The sequence below is a fragment of the Balaenoptera borealis genome (assembly GCF_965194805.1).
Source record: "Balaenoptera borealis genome assembly, chromosome: 11".
NCBI lineage: Eukaryota > Metazoa > Chordata > Mammalia > Artiodactyla > Balaenopteridae > Balaenoptera > Balaenoptera borealis.
The window spans coordinates 30,828,337-30,850,056 of NC_138868.1; the positions used below are offsets into that span (position 1 = coordinate 30,828,337).

The 21,720-nt window shown below is 34.8% G+C and overlaps 1 protein-coding gene across 1 annotated transcript in view; it reads left to right on the plus strand.

The window, feature by feature from the left end:
- The window catches only part of KIF18A (kinesin family member 18A), an 81,479-nt gene extending 73,030 nt beyond the window's left edge, over positions 1-8,449 (plus strand). Inside the window, exons 16-17 of the mRNA XM_082343696.1 lie at positions 2,963-3,072; positions 5,350-8,449. Coding sequence (XP_082199822.1) covers positions 2,963-3,072; positions 5,350-5,432 — 193 coding nt within the window. The 3' untranslated portion in view covers positions 5,433-8,449. The remainder of the gene's footprint in view (positions 1-2,962; positions 3,073-5,349) is intronic.
- The last annotated feature ends 13,271 nt before the right edge of the window (positions 8,450-21,720 follow it).

Genomic DNA, 21,720 nt, shown 5'->3' on the forward strand with positions numbered 1-21,720 from the left:
TACATAATTACTCTTTAAAAGAATCTTCCTTTCCCCCAATTAAATCTACATGAGCTTGAGAGTAATGGACTCTGGTATTTTCCACTTAACAACTTTATGTACATATTTAGGTGTGTGTATATTTTGTTATGGTTTTTAAAAATGAGGAACGGCTCCATGTATATAATTACTTTTTTTTTTTATCAGTTTTTCTCTCAAAAGAAAAAAAAAAAATATTAGCATCTAGAAGCACTGGATATTCCAGAAACCTACCAGACTGAATTTTTTAGTAACTACTGAAATTGAGAATATCAGATGTGTAATCATTTCAATTTATATAATCACTGTAACGGACTATTTTAACTAAATGTATCAATTTACCAAATACACAAATATATATGTAAATTTTTACTTATAAATTATATTTATTAATTTGGGGTTTTGTTTGCTTTGTGTCTATTTGGTTGGTTGGTTTTTTGTTTGTTCCACAGTCTTTCTTGGCACTCAAAAGTGGTCTCACACCTACATACATTTTTGGTTTATTTTGAAAAATATCTATGATTCCAACTAGAAATTATCTCCACTGAAAGAATATGAGATGCATTATGTTTATCAAGCAAAAATATTATACCTATGTAAGGGAACAAAAGACAAATCTTAACTTTTATTAATAGTTATGGAAATACATTTGGCATACAACTAGAAGATTCTGTAGGTTTCTTCTCAAAACAGTCTTTAAAATAATTTGAATTTGTACCCATACCAATTTTAGGTCTTTTTATTTTGTGATCTAATATAAGTCTAACATAAATTTATAACAAATGTTAAATATTTTATTAGTTGACTATGTTACCCAAATCCTAAAAATGTTTGAGTGTGTTTTACTTATATATAAATACATAACTTATTTGATTAGGCTTTGATTTCATTCCTAGAAATGTGAGTTTTATTCAAATAGATTTATTCAAAACCCTGATTTTCAAATAAAAACAAACTGTGAGTGAAAACAAAGGTCTTAGAACTAAACAAAGTGAAGAATCATACCATAAAATACTAAAGAAAACCTTAAGATATATTGCAGGGAAAACAACCCTCATCAAAAGTAACCAGTGACATTGATCTTTACACTTGAAGACATAAAATCACCAAATGACCCAAAGACAGCTGATATATATATAGATATAGATATAGATATAGATATATAAAATCAAAACTGTGTGTTTTAGATTCCAAAATTGATTTATAGTAACTTAGTTTATTTGGCACCATTTGTGAATAGAAAATTTCTACAACTGAATTTGTTTACTTTCATAACACAGGTACTTCTCTGTAACCATTTTGGGAAGATATTTGCATTCTTGAACAGAGCTGGCAAAATCATCATTATGAACACCATAATCATTTCTCTTACAGGCTCTAGAAAATTTAGATACATAGGTTGACTTATTTTTCCCAGCATTCACTGTGCTTATACCCATTTTTCTTTGCTAACGTATTAAATTGCCATTTCTGACTACTTTCAATGAGCATATAACCCATATTCTCCTGTTCCACAAACATAAACCCACATCACTTTACCACACGTTTAGAGTTGCCAGAACAAGTTGTTGCCATAAACGGAAGCCTCCAGTTGTTAATCCAACTGACAATCAAATTAATATCAACTTGTAAAATGGTATATAATATCTTGACTAGCCAGAAATTTCCTAAAATTAGCTTATTTGAATCAGTGTGGAAAGGGCTGTTCATCTCCCACTTTGACCTCCAACCCTGCCTGCTAAAACTTGATCCTCTGAGGACTGGGAAGGGTTGGATTGCTATTTTTCAGGACCCAGATCAATCTCATCTCATCCACAAAATCTTCCATTTTTCTTTCTTCTTCTAAACTCAGGAACCTGCGGCTTCTTGTAGTTTGAAAACATGTGGTGCTGTTTTTTTACTCTGCCTTGTATTATTTTGAGTATTTGTCCTATTTTTCCCCCATCCCACCATATATCTATTATGTAAGTTTTCAGGACAGGGTTTCTTTGTGCCTTACTCACTTGTATATCCTGTGACATGAGGCCACAATAGGTGTTTAGTAATATGTCAACTCAAATTGAGTTAGAAATTTGACCCATTAATAACATGAGAGTGATATAAATTTTTGAAGACAAAACAAATGAAAATAGGTCATTCTTTTCATTTCACTTTCTATAATTGCAATAATCAGAGAGAGATTCTCATTCTATTACCATGCTTTGATTTAAAAACAAGGTTTGCAAACAATCTCACCTGTTCATATTCCCCAGATTAGGGGTTTTGTAATCTGAGATTAGTTTTTCACCTCTTGCAATGTGCTCCTTATCTCTACACTTTGAATAACAGTGCTTGCATGCAGTCCAGCACAGCACCCTGAAATGTTCTGTTAAAGAATTGTGACATACACCTCTACTCATAATCTCCAATTTGAATAAACGTCATTAAAATCACACACTGCTGGGCTTCCCTGGTGGCGCAGTGGTTGAGAATCTGCCTGCCAATGCAGGAGACACGGGTTCGAGCCCTGGTCTGGGAAGATCCCACATGCCGCGGAGCAACTGGGCCCGTGGGCCATAATTACTGAGCCTGCGCGTCTGGAGCCTGTGCTCTGCAACAAGAGAGGCCGCTATGGTGAGAGGCCCGCGCACCGCGATGAAGAGTGACCCCCACTTGCCACAACTGGAGAAAGCCCTCGCACAGAAAACGAAGACCCAACACAGCCATAAGTAAATAAATAAATAAATTTTAAAAAATTAAAAAAAAAAAAAAGAAAAAATCACACACTGCTAAACTTCCCTATGGGCCAAAAATTTATTTAGTATCTCCAATTACTTCTATGGGATTTTACAACTTAATATTTTAGTATTTCACTTTTTCTTTAATCATTATTGAATGTAGAATATGTATTTGAACTTAGAGATATAAAAAAAGACTTTACTAAAATAAAAATTTTCCCTTGAAGCTCTACATCAAATACCTCACTAACTGCTGAGGTAAATTCTGGATCTGCCAAGCGTGTTCACCAAGATAATTCAAGTGATAAGCACTTCCAAGAAAACAGACCAACAGTGGGTATGTCTCAGCTCTTATTTTGATATTTAATAACATGATTAACTAACATATGTATAGTACTTTACATATTATTACAGTGTTTTCATGGGAGTCTCCTTTTATGTACTCATCACCTTTATTATTGTACATGGTGAGTGTGGTTACCCCTGTTACAGATAAGAAAACTTAAGACACAAAATAGAAAGCATGCTCACCCAAGATCACAGAGATATTTCATGATGGAGCCAGAACCCAGAACTGGATCTCCTAACTCTATATTCTGTACCCTTTTTGTTATCCATACTGCCTCGTATTGCAGAAGAGTGGGTAAATAATTTAACTAATAATTGAAATAATTAACTATGTTATTTAATAGGTTAGTGATTAAGTATATTTTACAGATAAACTATATCCACTTGAAATTTTTCTCTTAGCCTATTATTTTTAATAATTTGGCCTCTGATTCATTTGTGCAATTATTGTGAGGTTCCAGTCTATACCTAGTTACAATCATATTTTAACTCCAATTAGCAAGTTGAAAAAAAATGCTGATGGTGGTGATTACATCCTCTCAATTGCATATGGAGGTGACATGAGTCCATGGTAAGGAAACATCTTCAGTGAAACTAGAGGTATATAGCACCCACCAATTTCTAGGCCTTTGTGTCCAGACCTATGTTTCTCTGACACTGTAGTTCCTAAGACTTCAATCAGGAAGTATTTATTTACTATGCAGTCACTATGTGCTAGGTTCTGTGATGAATATAAAGATCATTAAGACCCAGTTTGGTTCTTCTCTAAAGGAACTTATAATTATAGCACTTGGAATTTAAAGGGGTTTCATGAGATAACAAGTATGTCTAAGAATAACATGAAAACTATTATTAATGTTTTTTCTGTCAGTGCTTTTTCATTAGAGTAATATAAAATTTCTCAGTAGCTTTGCCAAGCTGCATCGCTAAATCCTTACTTCTTGTGGTGCCCAGTGACAGTTGTTTACCTTAAGCTCAATGGAAATGTCTTTCGTGCAGATTTAAAAATCAAACAATGAAGTCCTGAAAAGAAGAATTTACTATGATTATTTGGTTCAACATACCATATTTAATAATGTTTAACATTGTGTATATGCAGTTGTTGTACATATGTACTGTCCTATTGGTCTTCTGAAAAAGTTCTCCAGGAAGTCATAATCCTGCAACCAAATAATAAATTTATGATAATTCTCAAATAATAGAGACTTAGGTTTCCTAATATGCTTATTTTCTAAGAATAGTATAAAATGCATCAAATATCTTATATGTAAAGAGAGATGAATAATCTATAGAGAAAACAGTAGGAGAGAATACTAAACCACAATACTTGCCAAAGAGGAAAGATTATGTCTTGTTAAGGATAATGGAGCACTTAGAAAAAGGTATTAGTTTAAGGGAAGATAATGGTTTATGTACATTAGGATATCCAAGTGAAAATGGCCAAATACACATCAGGAATTACTAGAAAAGTAAAAGAGAACTGGGACTGCCTTCCTTAGAATGTATTCAACTGACTCCAACTAACTGTGTACAAATTAAAAAGAAAAAAAAAAAGGAACATCGGTGGGAAAGAAGGAAACTCTGTTTACTGAGCATTTAGAGAAATAAGAAATAGTGTCAAGAGAATATGTGCCCCTAAAACTAAAACCTAATGTGACCAAGAAAATGGATGAGAGATTAGACAGACCCATAAAGAAGTCAGTGGCCCCCTTTTGTAACAACACTTCGTTGAGTAGAGCATCATTGTGAACACTGAAGAAGAACCAGAAGAGTGGACATAGAGAGATGGAACACATTTTAGAGGTAGCCGTGAAAGGAAAGAGAGCTATGGGATCAGGGTCAGCACGTTAAGAAGTACTGGACTCAAACGATACTTCTAAATTGGAAAAATATGGAAGTTTGAAAGTCCTAGGGAAATAATCCAAAGAATGAAAAAAAAATTGATGATGCACAAAAGAAAGGGAGCAATGTTCACAGAAGTAGTCTTTCCTTAGTTCAAGAACAGAAGTAAATGTGGTAGTTTATTCACTGACTTCACTTGATAGCTTTGGGGCAGGGGAAGGGGTGTACGTACATGTGCACTAAAACTTCAGTTTACAATGTGGAGAAATGAATTTCTACTTTCCAACCAAGGGTATTAATGTTTCTTTGTTGGTGTTCTGTTTTAAATCATGTTAATTAACAGCTGTGAAGTTTAACGAATGGTGGAAATTCTTTTTGAATGATACTTTTACCATATTTATATATCTTTTTATTTCTTCTCTAGAATATAAAAGAAACATCCATAAAGTAAAGCCAAGCATGGTTAGAAAATTTGGAAGAAGTATTTCAAAAGGAAATCTAAGATAAGTCTCTTCAAAATCAAGGGGAATGAAATTGACAAGTCAGCTTTTAAAAGGGTTTGTTGCCAGTACCCTTTCAGAAACTTCTTAAAAATCTTTGAAAGAAGACCATCTTAAAAGCTAGGTTTACCCAAATACCTTCAGCAAGCAGAAAATGAAATTCCTTCTGTTTTGTTCTTTTGTATTCTAAGCAAACGTAAAATTTCAACAGAAAACGTGTGTTTTAAGTTTCTAAAATATTTGCTACCCTTTAAAATTCCTAGGTCAGTATGGTGGCAGCTCAGTTTTACTATGCTACAACAAGTTGATTAGGACATTTTAGAAAATAGTAGACTTAAATTATCTTTACTGTTTTTTTAAAATAAGGAGAATTTAGGAGTGATAAATGTATGACCCAGGATTTATTTGGCCTTTTCTTTCCAAAAATACTTTGATGTACAAATGTACGTATATGTGCCCATAAAGTTGTTGTAAATATTATTTAAGGAGTCTTCATGAATAAAATACTAATATTGTTTCTCACTACTAGATACATTAAAGATGTAGATTTTATAGTGCTTGCTTTTTGTCTCGTGACTACCCCTTACACACCTTAAACTATTATTTTTTTATAAAATGTTAATTTTGTATATTTGCATTTCAGATTAGCTCAAGATATGTGGCACTAGAACCAAACCTGAAAATAATCCATAGGTTCCTTAATGATAATTAGAAGATGTTTTAATCATTTTCTCTGCTATACGAAGTACGTGGAGCTGCAACTTAATCTTATGTCCTTGTTCACCTGCTTTGTTTGGCTTGTTTATCTTCTGAATATAACAAGTATTTGGTTAAATGAACTTCTAATTTCATATGACCTAGGACCTGTCCCATCAACGCAAACAACCATTTAACAACCAGCTGCAAATTTTAGACCTTTCCGTTATTAGTCATGTTTTTTAAATCAAAATCTAGTTGAGAGAGTATGAGATGGAATAATGATCTTTGAAGTTCCTTCCACCTGTGACACTCATAATTCCATATTCATAAAAGTATACCTAGGATCTGCTGTAGGGAGAACAACCATAGACAATTTTTGTTTTCCCTTTGTCATTAGGCCTTTGGTTGTGTCGCCTATTTATCAGTTACATTAGCGTCTTTATTATTCCTTTCCATCCATTTTAGGTAATTATATGTTTCAAAAGAAATCTTTTTGCCACATACTGATGAATGGCTAGCTAGCAGGATTAAGTGACCCTACCTCGTGGTCCACCTCACACCATAAGACGTGAGTGATTTTCTTATATGCCATTTTTATCAGCTAGGGATTTCACCTTCTGTAAAAGTTACTAACAATGCCTTTGCAATGCAACCACATTAAGGGGAAATTAGAGAGAATAAATAGTAATGAATGTGGGAAAGGAAAACTGTGGAATATATGAATAAGGAAAAAAATTCATGCATTTAAACTAAAACAAGGTGCTATTTAATAAGTCACTAGAAAGCAATTTTTAAGTGAACTTAGGTAGAAAATAGACCAATCATAAATATATGGCTAAATGAATTTTTACAAAGTGAACAAACCCACTAACCAGCCCTCAGATCAAGGAATAGAGAATTATCAGAATTCTAGAAGCCTCTCTTGTATCCCACCTCCCTCTAAGGGTGACCACTATCCCAGCACCATAGACTGATTTTTAACTAAAATAATTTATCTTTATTTTTGTTAAAAAAAACAATATGTTATTCCAGAAAGAACTGTAAACAATAAAAATGTGCTTCCTCCTCCCCCCCCACCCCGCTACCAATATCATTCCCAGTTGTAACCACTGCTAATAGTTTAGGTACCCTGCCCAGTCATTTATTTTATTCATATACAAACCTATATACTTGGTTTTTTATACAAAAAAGTATCATACTATTTGGTTTGCAATTTGTTTTTTTATTCTCATTTCAAAGCAGTATGGGCATCTTTGTAAAATTTTTAACTGTGAACTTTATAAATACTGCTACCACAGATTGATTGTTCTTAGTGACAGGTGACAACAAATAATTTTCATGAGGCAAATCAAAGATCAGAGAGAAACCTAGATGATGCTGTCTCTTCTGACTAACACTGTACCCCATTTCTGAGAACATTTTGGAGTATCCACTAGAACTTGTACATCATGATGTCCAAAGTATAGTCCACAGAACATGGCTCACCTACTCTCTGCCAAGGAAAGGGTTCCGTGTCAAAGAAGAGAGGGGATGGCAGCCTGCCAGGACGAGGACCGTGCACACTGACAGTATAAGCCCCTGATGTCTTGCAGTCAGAATCTTACTTGGTTTAACCCAGTGACTCCCAAATTCCTTTGAAACATAGAGCTCTTAAAAAAAATGTTTAATGGAGGATAGTACAATGAACCCTCATATAATCATAATACTGAGTCCAATTACCAAATTTTTCCGCATTTGTCTGGAATATCCCTTTTTTCGTTTGTTTTTCTTCCTTTGCTGGAGTGTTTTAAAGCACCCCAGATATCACTTCATTTCATCACTGTACACTTGTTTATGAATCTGAAAATATGGCCATATTCTTATTTAATACAAAAAAAGAATGCATCCTTTTATTAAAGCACTCCTGGTGATATCCCTAAGAACATCCTTTGAACAATGTCCTGGATTAATAATGGCTATATATACAATGGAATATTACTCAGCCATAAAAAGAAACGAAATTGAGTTATTTGTAGTGAGGTGGATGGACCTAGAGTCTGTCATACAGAGTGAAGTAAGTCAGAAAGAGAAAAACAAATACCGTATGCTAACACATATATATGGAATCTAAGAAAAAAAGAAAGGTCATGAAGAGCCTGGGGGCAAGACGGGAATGAAGACACAGACCTACTAGAGAATGGACTTGAGGATATGGGGAGGGGAAGGGTAAGCTGGGACGAAGTGAGAGAGTGGCATGGACATATATACACTACCAAACGTAAAATAGATAGCTAGTGGGAAGCAGCCGCATAGCGCAGGGAGATCAACTCGGTGCTTTGTGTCCACCTAGAGGAGTGGGATAGGGAGGGTGGGAGGGAGACGCAAGAGGGAGGAGATATGGGAACATATGTATATGTATAGCTGATTCACTTTGTTATAAGGCAGAAACTGACACACCATTATAAAGCAATTATACTCCAATAAAGATGTTTAAAAAAAAAAAAATCAACAGAGGATTAGAGAATAGAATAGAGTTATGATGGTAGGGGTTTAACTCAAGAGAGTTATGTGCCAGTTTGGAGCAACCACTTTCCACACACTAATGCTAACTCCACCAGTCTTTCTCTTTCATTTTTACTAAATTTAAGACTTACTTAAAGTTTGGTTTTTGTAGAATAACATATTAAAAAGTAAGTTTATATTATGCTTTCCTACTTTTGTAAATTAGTTGGAGTACTTGTTCTTATGTGCCTGAATATTGTATTAACTTTGTTTACATGCCAAAAGGTAGGTACAGTACACACCAGGTATGATGAACGACAGTTAGCTCTGCTATAACAGGGCATATGTGTTCCTAAAAATCACTGAGCTATGCCTAATTGTGCAATGAAACCACAGGGCTTATGGGGCAAATGGGGTTAGGGGCACAGCACTCAAAAGCTTTGTCATTGGCACAGTAAAAGAAAGTCCGAAACCTAATATAAACAGCCCAGTTTTACATGTGAAGCATTTAATAAATGCATAAATACTACTCTAATTATGACACTTTGCCTTGAAAAAGAAGGGAAGTTTGCTCGTGGAAGTGGGTGTAGGAGAGTTGCAGCATGTGGGTTAAAATGAAATGATGGCAGGCCAGCCGGTGATCTGAATCAGGTAGAAATTTGTAACACCAGATGTGGATGGCTGTGGTGCATTGTTCCTGAGAGGTGTGTGTGTTTTGTGCACTCCTCCGTGGCTTGGTTCACCTGCGTGCAGTTTTCTATGTTCACCTAATGTTTCATTTGGATGAAATCTCTCATAAACAAATGCAAAATGCACATTATGCTCAAATTGTTCCCTGATATAATAAATGGTGTCGGAGCAAAATCATGTTTTCAAAATAGTTATAGCAGAACTAACTATAAATATTGAATTTTTGCTTAATAATCTAAAAATGGATTAGTATTCATAAAAAATGTATTTTATTTTAAATGATCCTTTGGTTCTTTCACATTTGAATAACTTGGATATCTAAGATAACTGCTCAATTAGAGCTTTGGTATTAGTGGAGATGCAAGTTCTAGAATCAGATCAGACATTTTAACCTTGCCTTGAGAGAGACTTCCAGTCACAGGCCTTATATAGTGTCCCATCATTTGTGAAGGAGACATCAGTCAATAGCTCTTAATAATAGTCTTACTTTTTTGGGCTCTTATCATGTGATAATCGCTTTAAGTGCATTTTTCATTTATTCCTCACCACAAGCCTTTAAAGTAGATGTTACAGACTCACAGTCCCTCATTTACAATTCTAAAAATTCACAAATTTTGAAAATCAGAAGTTTTTCGTTTTCGTAATTTTTGGCCATAAAATCTTACGTCCACTAATGTGAGACTATTGATGGTCTTTATTTATCCCACCTAGTATGAACATTAAAGTTCATACTAAGAAAGTTCATACGGCAGAAATATTAATGTCTGATTATGAGGTGTTGCCTCAGACCCCATAGGTGTTGATATATATGTACACCATGTATATTATATTGCTTTTCTTAAACAAAAAATTTTGAATTTCCAATCTCCTAGCCACAGTTATTTCACATGATGGTTTATAGACAAAATGTATTTATTCTTCTACTCAGAAAAGAAGATGATGACACTTAGAAAAGTTAATTTGCCAAAGATCACAGTAGCAGAGTTGGGACTTGGAACTCAGCTTGGTACAAAAGAGTTGCTGTTATCCCTAGTTGATACACTGCCTCCATCTACAGTGGGGTTAATACTCTGCATAGATAGATAGATAGATAGATAGATAGATAGATAGATAGATAGATAGATAGGTAGGTAGATAGATAGATAACTATACAAAAAGCATCTGCCACAGAAACAAATTCCCCTCCCATGGTCATCTGTGATTTGGTAGAAAGATTTATTCAATGCATTTTATAGTTATAATTAAATTATGTTTAGCTCGTATTGTTTATATCAAAAACAAAAATTTAAAGTATTATTAGTAAAATATTAGTAGCAGTCTTTAATATCACTGAAGGCATTCACAAATCCTATGGATTGATTTTTCACGGACAATTTTATGTGTGTCTTTTGCAATCAAAATATCACATAGTATTACTTGTTGCATATTCACAACTTGCTCATAAGTTGTTGGCAACTACTCAAGATATATTATAAAATCACTGGTTTATATTCTGAATGTTTTTGCGTTAAGACTCTATAATCAAAGTCTGAAGACACAACTTGGACACTAAGACAAAATACAACCTCGTGTTTCAGGAATCAGCACAGGACAATTGTTTGTGAAATGTATATGTAAAGTACTAAGTTCTTCCTCTCCTGTAACTTCCCCCAAAAGGCAGTAGTTGACAGATAGTCCATACTTCTCAGAGTGAACATCATTTAAGAAACCACTCAAACTTTGCAAATGGCAGATTCTGCATACAAGCTAGTGTAGGGATTAGTCCATCAAAGAGCTGTCAAGAAGGGTTAGTTCTGAGATATTTCTGTCATGTATGTGTATCTAAAGCAGACGTAAGACAAAATAAGCCAGGAGCCATAATAAAAAAAAATTTAAGAATGAAAAAGTAGTTTATTCTCATACTTTCAAAGAGATGGAAGGTGAAAGATGTATGTTTGGTATAATTAAGAAGATTAGTGACATGAGAGGAAAACAGTTCTATGATCAAGACTTTGGACAAAAATACTGTCCTCAGCCTCATTTCTCATCCCTGCAGAATATTCTTATTCTCTACAAGCCACCTCTCAAACATAAAATGTTGGGAATCCTTTTTAATACCACCACCCTCTGCACACATTCCTTTCCCATTCTCCCTTCATGTGGCTGTTTCAGAATCACGTGGTTTTTTTTTAATTATTATTCCCTCCTGTTCTTCCTAATAACAATTATTAATATCAGTTAACTCCCACCCCAATTCTCAGTCAGTTCAAAATGCTACCTGAAAATGTTCCAAGTGCATTGCTTCCCTGAATTCTTCATATCAGATAAAAAATATTAATCTATTTGAACTAAGCCTGAAAGATCATCACCTGACTGCTCTTACTATATGTTCTCCTCTCTGCCTGCTTCCTTTGCTTTCTCCAAATAAATCTACCTTCATTGCACCTCCCCATTCAATTTCAAGTCAGCTGAGCCATTGACTCCCCAGTTAGCTCTGCCCCTACAGTTTGAAGAGAATCTACTCACTCAAAATACATCCCCAGCAGCCAACAACCTTTTTACTGTCTTGTGCTACACAGCACCACCTAAAATGCCCCCAACTGAGAAAAAAGCCCCCAGCTACCACTGAGCTTAATAGATAACTACAGTGGGGTTTTTGCCGTTAAAAAAGATATTTTCCAAGTTTGAGTGTATGTTTTTAAATACTGGCGTCAATGTTAGAGGGCCTCTATTTTTTTTTTCCAAAACTTCAACTTAAGCTATTTCAGCTATCATCATTTTACCTATAAAATTTGGTTCTCTGTATGATTTAAAGACCAAAGTGAATTTCTAACTTTTCGTTATCAACTTCACTTGCGTTGCAGTGTTGTTGAGATTCATTTTGCCACACATCTTGGAACCATATTTCTTGTAGGTCTTTAGTTAATTACCAAATTTTGTTCATTCTTACTAGCCTTTACTTTTCTTCCCCAAAACACATATAATTTAAACCTGTAACCTCTCTTCATTATACTATATAATTATTCAAATGTTTTGCAAGTTAGATTATCAAGTATTTATACATGTCCACAGAGTCGTCATTCTGACATTTCAGTAATATAGCAGACATTTGTTTTGCCTGGTCCACCTAATCTGAGTTTGATGAGACGATCTCACTTTTTCTTTGGGAGACCACTCTTCCTCAGTGAGTTCCTAATGGAACTATCTCTGCACAAACACACACACACACACACACACACACACACATACACACATTCCCCCAGCGCATCATGACCACTCAGTGTAGTCCATCTTCCTGATAACGATAATTGGTTCCAAGAGGACATCTGATCCAAAATTCAGAGTTTTCCCAGTCTTCCTTGATAAGTGGTACTGGGAGAACCGGACAGCTATATGTAAAATAATGAAATTAGAACATTCTCTAACACCATATACAAAAATAAACTCAAAATGGATTAAAGACCTAAATGTAAGACCAGATACTGTAAAACTCCTAGAGAAAAACATAGAATACTCTTTGACATAAATCGTAGCAGTATTTTTTGGACCCATCTCCTAAAGCAAAGGAAATAAAAGCAAAAATAAACAAATGGGACCTAATTTAACTTGAAAGCTTTTGCACTGCAAAGGAAAACCATTGATGAAAGGCAAATACAACCTACTGAATGGGAGAAAATATTTGCAAATGACATGACCAACAAGGGATTAATATCCAACATATATAAACAGCTCATACAACTCAACATCAAAAAAAACAAACAACCTGATTAAAAAATGTGCAGAAGAACTGAATAGACAGTTTTCTAAAGAGGAAATGGAGAAAGCCAAAAGGCACATGAGAAGATGCTCAACATCACTAATCATCAGAGAAATGCAAATCAAAACCACAATGAGGTATCACCTCGCACTTGTCAGAATGGCTGTCATCAAAAAAGAACACAAATAACAAATGTTGGCGAGGATGTGGAGAAAAGGGAACCCTCATACACTGTTGGTGGGAATGTAAATTGGTGCAGCCACTGTGGAAAATAGTATCGAGGTTTCTCAAAAAACTAAAAATAGAACTACCATATGACCCAGCAATTCCATCTCTGGGTATATATCTGAAAAAAAGAAAAAAAAAAAACATTACTTTGAAAAGATACATGCACTCCAATGTTCACAGCATCATTATTTACAATTGCCATGATAAGGAAGCAACCTAAGTATCCATCAACAGATGAATGGATAAAGATGATGTGGTATACATATACAATAGAATACTACTCAGCCATAGAAAAGAATGAAATTTTTGCCATTTCCAGCAACATGGGTGGTCTTGGAGGGCATTATGCTAAGTAAAGTAAGTCAGACAGAGAAAGACAAATACTGTAGATTGCTTGTATGTGGAATCTAAAAAATACAACAAACTAGTGAATATAACAAAAAAGAAGCAGACTCACAAACAGAGCAAACTAGCAAACTAGTGGTTACCAGTGGGGATGAGGAAGGGATGGGAGAGTAGGAGGTACAAACTATTGGGTGTTAAGATAGGCTACAAGGATATTTTGTACAACACGGGGAATATAGCCAGTATTTTGTAATAACTCTAAATAGAGTGTAACCTTTAAAAATTGTATAAAAATTTACAAAAAGAAATTCAGAGTCTTCCCTATGAATGGAAGAGAATTTGTTTCCTTCCTGAGTTACAAAGAGTTAGGATCAGGTAAGCTTAGATCTCTGACATCTTCCCCAGCTTCATGGAGAAAACTGTCTGCAGAATGAAGTCAACACAGAAAAGTGAGCAGAGCTGAGAAAAGGAGAAAGAGAGAAAGCTCCTAATGACATCTCTTGAGCTCCTTAATCCAGGTTTGCCTAAAACTAGGTAGATTCAACCCCTGTACTACCCAATTCCATAAACCAGTGTATTCTCTTTTTCATTTAAACCACTTTTTTTTTTTTTTACTCTTTATTTTGAGATATAGATTCACACGTAGTTGCAAAAATAGTACAGAGAGGTTCTGTGTACTTTTCACCCAGTGTTTCCCCAGTTATTCTTACATCACTATAGCACAATATCAAGCCAAGAAATGGGCATTGGTACAATATGTGTGCACAGTTCTATGCCATTTCGTCATGTGTGCTTTTTATTCTAACCGCCGCTGCAATTGAGATACAGGACTATTCTATCACCACAAAGACCTCCCTGGTGTTACCTCTTTCTAGTCAAACCCACCCATCCACCTGCCATCCCTCACCCTTGGCAATCACTAATCTGTTCTCCATCTCTATTATTTTGAGAATGTTATATAAATGGAATAATACAGTATATGACCATTTGAGATTGGCTTTTCTCACTCAGCTTAATGTCCTTGAATTCATCCAAGTTGATACATGTATCAATAATTCATTCCTTTTTATTCCTTTTTTATTTGGTGTCCCATGATGTGGATATACCATAATTTGTTTAACTGTTCACTTCTTGAAGAACATTTTGGTTGTTTCCATTTAGGAGCTGCTACAAATAAAACCTCTATAAACATTCACATACAGGGTTTTTGTGTGTTGAACCACTTTTAATTGATTTTCTGTCATTTGCAACTGAAAGCGTTTTGAATAATACAACCAGAAAAATGACAGAAGAGAGTAGGAAGAAAATTTTTCTCCGTCTTTACATATTCCTTCATTTGCCCATAAAATAGAAACTTCATCCAACATTTACTCTCTCTGAGAGGAAATAGAGAAACTCTTTCTCCACGTTCTTATTTTTTCTCCCCTAAGAGAAGTGACCTATCTAATCTGGGATAGTAAAATCCCAGCATCCATTGTTCCACATTGTTCTACTGGGCTGGATTAAAGTGTAGAATGGTACTACTCTACTTCATGTAGAGCCTGGCCTCTTGCTACATTCTCTTGCCTTCTCGTGGCCTGTGTTTTCTCATATTTTAGTTCCACGCAGTAAACAGCCGGGGTCAGGACACAAGCCAAGGGCCTCACTGTCCTCTCAGCATTTTCTTTCTTCCTCATTTGCATTCAAAGAGCATTGGGTAAGCCATGTTCCTTCATGGGGTTGACTGGATAAGAATTCCAAGATCTGAACTTGGAGAGAAGTAGTGAAAAGATCTATACTCTTAGTACTCCCATCCAGATCTCATGTCTACTTCTCAGTTGGTTTTGAACCCAGAGGAGAAGAGATGTGAGGGATTAGTTTTTCCCAAACTCCCAATGTAAAATGCTTATTTGTACTATACGACTTCTCGAAGATATGGCCACATTTAAGTGCTTTCCATTATTAAACTGAAATTTCTTTTTTATTATATCAGAGTGATCACTTAAACTCTAATCTGTTCATGTTCGCTCTGTCCCTTCTTTCCTCCTTTCATATACATATAAATATACACCAAAACTTCACACATGGTCCTCTGAGTTTCTGAATTAAATCACTCCCCATGCACAGGTGACCCATAACTACATTATTCAATTCCATCTATCCTCAAGTTTCCATCCCCATTTCAAATACACTTACTCACCTTTATTAGAATGATCAGTGCTGCCACTTTTTTTACATTGTTATCATTACTGAAATGTACAATTTTTACATTACTGTTCTTCACCTATTTATCTCATAGAATTCCATTAACTTTCCCACATAAACATCCTTCCATCTTTTCCAAAAGAAAAAAAGCCAAGTATTAGCATCAACAGAGCTTGCATTTCTCTGCCTGGCCATCACTGGCACAAAAGCAGCAAAGCCAGAGGGGGATATAAGATATCAAAAAGAGATATGCATGCTGGGAAAAGGTAGAACATCCATCAGTAATTCTAGTAACATAGGCCTATATATTTTGGTCATCTTTCATGTGGATTTTTCCAAAATCAGTGTTTAACTCCAAGCTAATGCATCTGCCAAACTCATTTCTTTTGCTGTTAATTGGGTAAAGCCACCCTGAGACTTTCCCACTAGAGTATAAATCATTCAAGCAGTTGGCTGCTTACACTACTGAAGGCCCAAAGTCCATGATTCTAGCTCTTGCTTTCAGAGTCTATAATGAGAGAGGCCTCCCTCTTGCTTACCTTTTCTGTTTTGAAGCAGTGACCAAGCTTATTAGCTCTTTGTGGTACCCAGCCAGCCAAAGGTATTCTCTTAAATAATAATACTTTAAATATTTGGATGATCTTGACTCTTGAAGAAATGTACTGTTGCTATTCTCCATTTCATGGAAAGTTTAAAGACAAGCCTTAAGAATTAATTGAACTAGACAAACTATGCAGATGAATTTTAGTGCTTCTTTTTGACCAACACAATACTTTTTGATTCCTGTAACAATGATTTTCCCTGGGAGACTGCTTCCTTATGACTGACTGTAAGTTTAATTTTGTAGGAGATATAGTGTAATGAACTTTTGGTTTTATTTAGTAGTCATCATAACTCCCTAGATCGACTCATTCTCCCTCCCAAAAAAAGAAATGATGGATAACAATTCGTGATATTAAGCATCTTTTGTAGGTATTGGGTAAGTTTCATCATCTTTCTTTCCCACCATTGAAAGTTAATTTTTAACTAAGGGTGGTGGGAAGTGATGGCTGTCAGAATTAGTTGGAACTCATTTCAAAATTCTCCATCTTTCAGTAGTTCAGCATCATTGCTTATAGTCCCAAGATGATACAGTTGATTGCAGAGAAATGGCATCTCCAGGTGAAATCCATTTACAAAAGTAAACTAATTTACAGCAATGACCTTAATGACCATTAGAGAGAGTTCCTCATCAACCAAAAGCAAGCTGCAAAGGGAAGACGAATGCAATCATTCACTTGGCATGCACCAGACATGAAAATTTTCTAGTTTTTTTCCCAATTCATTTAATGCTCATTTAGAAATATGCACCCAAAAGGACTTGATATTTCATTCTTGTATAAACTGTAAACACATCACAGTGGTATTTGGATATCTTACAGACCTTGTCTGTAAACAGAAGTTGCTTCAAGGCATATTCCAGATACTTACTGGTACAAAATTTTAGATGCTTAACAAGTTCTTCAAATGAATGGCAATAATTTTTAACATTTGGATAAGAAAAGCACATTTGGTACAATGAAAGATGTTATAGTTGTTCACTTTTTAGTGACCATCACAAAAGCTATGTATAGAACACATTTGGAAGATAAATCCTGAATTGTAGGTAGTTTCATGATACCTTGAAACATATCTATATCTGAAACATATTTAAATAAAAATTCAAGATTCTAGATCCTATCATATTATCTAATGCCAGATGGAATTGAACATAATATTGCACAACTTAGCATGACTCAGCAATGCAAGTGGCTTGGATTTAGAAAATTTTTCAATTAGAAGTGTCATTAGAAAGAAAAATGCTAGGGTTGGGGGAAAGAAGAAAACCTATTCCTGAATAACCAATTCTTCAGACTACTATATTGATGAGGTCAGTTGTAGCATTAGCAGACGTGTAGCAAAAAAGGACCTTTTGTATTCAAACATGTCTATTTGTGAAAGGGCCAATCAGCATGTCCACAGGTGTATAGTAAGAAGCATTCATAACTGGTTGAAAAGTTAAAGTAAATGAAAAGAAATCACTGATGCAAACATGAAACTATATACACTTTAGATGAAAACAAAAAGCTGAGTAGAAAAATACCTACTGTAAATATTCATGCAGCAATTAGACTTTGAAACCTTAGATTTGGTATTATAAGATTAACCTATACACATAAGGTTCAGAAATGTCATTTATGTTTATTTTATTTAACTAAAATCAGAGCCAATAGTCTAATAGGTTTGTATAGCGATAAATGTTGGGCAGAACCCATTGGCTTATTTGTAAATAAGCTTGCCTTTCTTGGGAGTGAGCTGTTTCTTTTTAGAGTGTGAAAAACAAGAAAGAAGTTATTTCACTTAAAAAGAATAAATCAGCATTTAATATTCCATCACATGTTAGTCATGCGATGTTCACAGCAACAAGACTATAAGCCCTGTGAAATCATGTCGCTTTTGTTCCCCCTTGCACCTCAACACCTAACACAGTCCCTGATCCTATGTTTTCCTGTGTTCAAGAAATCCAATGGGAGGCCCTACTATGGTTCGTGTTTGGCATTTCCCAGGGGAAAGCAAGCTGCTTAATTTAGGGGAACACAAGTCCAATGCTGTACAAATGGCACAGTGATTTCTTTTTCACCAGCAATAAAAAAAAAAATGATTTATTTCTTACAACTAAATTTTAAAATATATTCTGACTTCTCCAGAGTGGCCTGGGTCATATGTTCTATATCTCTCAGGTGGTGAGTGAGTCATACAACTTGAGAGGTGTACGCCGTTTCTCCCCTTTGGGCAGTGGGATATGTGGCTATGCCATTCTTGGCAAGGCTCTCATTTTAGCCCTAAACATTGAATTGTTTAATAATAACTTTGGTTGAAATTTTTAAATATCACATCTTAACATGTTGAACTTTCCTGTAATGTCAAGATTATTAAATAATCACCTAGAGTTATAACTGTAATTGTTTACAGGGTATTTTTAGGCAAAAGTAAAGAATTCTTTTGCTGAATTGAAATGCATACTACACATCTATTAGACAGGTTTTATTAATCCTGTGTAAGTTTACCCTTTCAATATGCTTAAAAGTCTAGGTTCTGTACTATAGTTTCATTTTCCTATGTCTATTAACTCATAGAAGAAAGAAAAAAAATCACATTTTTATATGTAAATAAAATGTTTCATTTTTATGAATAGGAATCAGATGAAATTACAATTATCTCTAACTGTGCAGTGTAATTTCAATCAGAATTGAGGAAATGGGGTGCTCTGTTTATTTGAATTTGAAATTTAACCATTTTTTAAAGTTTATGATTTAAAGCCTTTTTGATTTTGACACTCATTGTTGAAAACTGATAGTAGAACCTTGGAGTAAGAGGGAATATCAGTAGTTTCTCATCTGTCCTTCCATGCAGTTCTGGAATCCATTCTATGGTGTTTCTGCCTCCTCCTGAAAATTTTAATGGATAGGAGATTAATCTCTGCAAGATAGCACACTCCATTAATAGAATGCTGCATTAGAAAGTTCTAATTTATGTTGAATCCAAATCTGACCCACTGAAACTTTGGACCATTGGTTCTAGTTCTGTTCTTGCAAGCAATGAAGCTGTATCTTTTGCTCCCATTTTACCACTTATACTTAATCTAAAATCTTGTGCAGTATCATTAACCATTATTACAAGTGCTTGACAACATCACTGGGAAACTTTCAGTTCCTGATTGATTGCATATGTTGTGTGAGTCAGAAATGCCTTCAGCTGCAAGGAAAAGAATGCCCAACTACAGTAGCTTAAGAAGTGAGGACTGACTTTTCGCATACTACAGATCTGGAGGTAACTAATTGCTGATGTTTGTTCAGCAGCCTGGCAATGCTCAGGAGTGTTTTCCCTGCAGTCCTCTAGGTCTTTCTTGTCACTATCTGTATTCAAGGCAGGAAGAAAAGGAAAGTACAAGGTTTTCCCCAGATGTATCTCTCTTTTTCTCAAGAAGACAAAAGCTTTCCCAGAAATACTCCAACCAGACTGTATGGCTTATTTACAGTTTTGTTTGCAGCCCTTAACAGAATGGGGCGCCCAGCAAGTGATCACGAAATGTGAAATTAATACATGAGTCAATGTCTTAACATCAACATCCCCATGTGAATAAAACTCTGACCTTAGAGGAATTCAGACCAGAGAGGGGATAAATATAAAATCAAAATATGAAGCAGTCAAAAAGCTCTCACTCCTCTTTGAAAGAGAAAAGAAAGCCACCATAAAGAAGGTACTATAGTGAGACTTGTTTAAATGTTATGGCTTGCTTGCTTTCTAGTTATTTAAAACTGGCAAAGGGGGCTGTAATGGTACACATTTGGTAACAGTTGTTTTCAAATAAAATAATAATAGTAAACGTAAAATAAATGATCAGTAAGTTATTGTTGTGGAGGTTTTTCTGGGGAAATCTCAAAACACAAAGAATAGAAAGAAAATATTAAATGTTTCTAGGGAGAAAAAAACCTGGGAGCTTGTTTGAAATGCAAAAATCTCAGACCTCACCCCACACTTCCTGTATCAAAATCTGTACTTTAACAAGATCCCCAGGTGATTTGTAATGTGTACATCCTTCCATCTTTTCTTCCTCCACCATCAATTTTTCTTAATTATATTATTATAGAATAAGTGTTCTGTTCTTTTACATAATCCTCCTAAAGAGTCTCAATATTATTAGTATAATTATGTAGATGGCATCCATACAGAACTAAGTATGACTTGATCCAAGTTGAAGGAAATGTAATACTCGACATCAGAGTTTACACTATTAACATTTGGGGCACTATTGGCATTTGGAGCCAGATTATTTTCTGTTACAGAGGGCTGTCCTGTATGAGATAGGATGTTGAGCAGCATTCCTGGCCTCTACACATTTGATGCCAGTTGTGAAAACCAAAAATGTTCCCAGACATTGCCGAATTTTCCCAGGGAACAACATATTCCCCTGTTGAGAAACTATGGTCTATATGAAGACTGCCCTTCGACAAAGAATCTTCCAAGCAGCTTCTCTTAATTTCTTTCTAGCCCTTCCTTTACTTCTCTGTTTATATACTGTAAATAGACTACATATTATATACTCTATTTACAGTGTTTAATGTTGGTCTATTTACTTGGATGTGTCTTTTATTTTGCAACTGTATCCTCTTGAGTAAATTTTTAAATAAAAGGTGTATGGACAGTAAACTTTCTGAGTTCTTACTTATCTAAAAATATCTCACCTTGGCTCTTGGTACTGATTACTAGTTTGGCTGAATATAGAATTCTATATTCAGTATCCTTTACACCAGAACTTTGAAGACATTGCTTTACTGGTTCATGCAGTGTTAACAATGTGAAGTCTGGTAGCAATGTTATCATTATTTCCTATACATTTGGGTGTAAATATGTTATCTCACGTAGGTTGAGTTATATGAAATCACCAATATTTGACCATTTTTTCCTACAAACCAACAATTTTATCTGGATCAATCTAATATTTGCCTTCTCTTTGTCTTGCTTGTTCTATACTTCCTTTTTCCCTCGTGGTTGCCTTCTTTTGGGTTGTATTTATTACATTTTTCTCTGTTAGTTTGAAAGTATGGATTATTTTACTATTTAGTGATTACAATAGAAATTACAGCATGCATCACTGACTTACTAAAGTCTAATGGCTTGGTATTTTTACCTCCTCCCAGGCAAAACAAAGATCATCACACACTCTTTTTAGCCCCTCCTGACTTACATGCTTTTGCTTTATATATGAATTTGTCCTATATGTTAACTTGCAAACAAAATTATCATTGTATACAATGTTTACTTGGATTTACCCTCATCATTTTACATTTTGGTTGATTTTATTCCTCCTGTATCTTCTTGCTCCCTTGATGGACTCTTCTTTTTTTTTTTT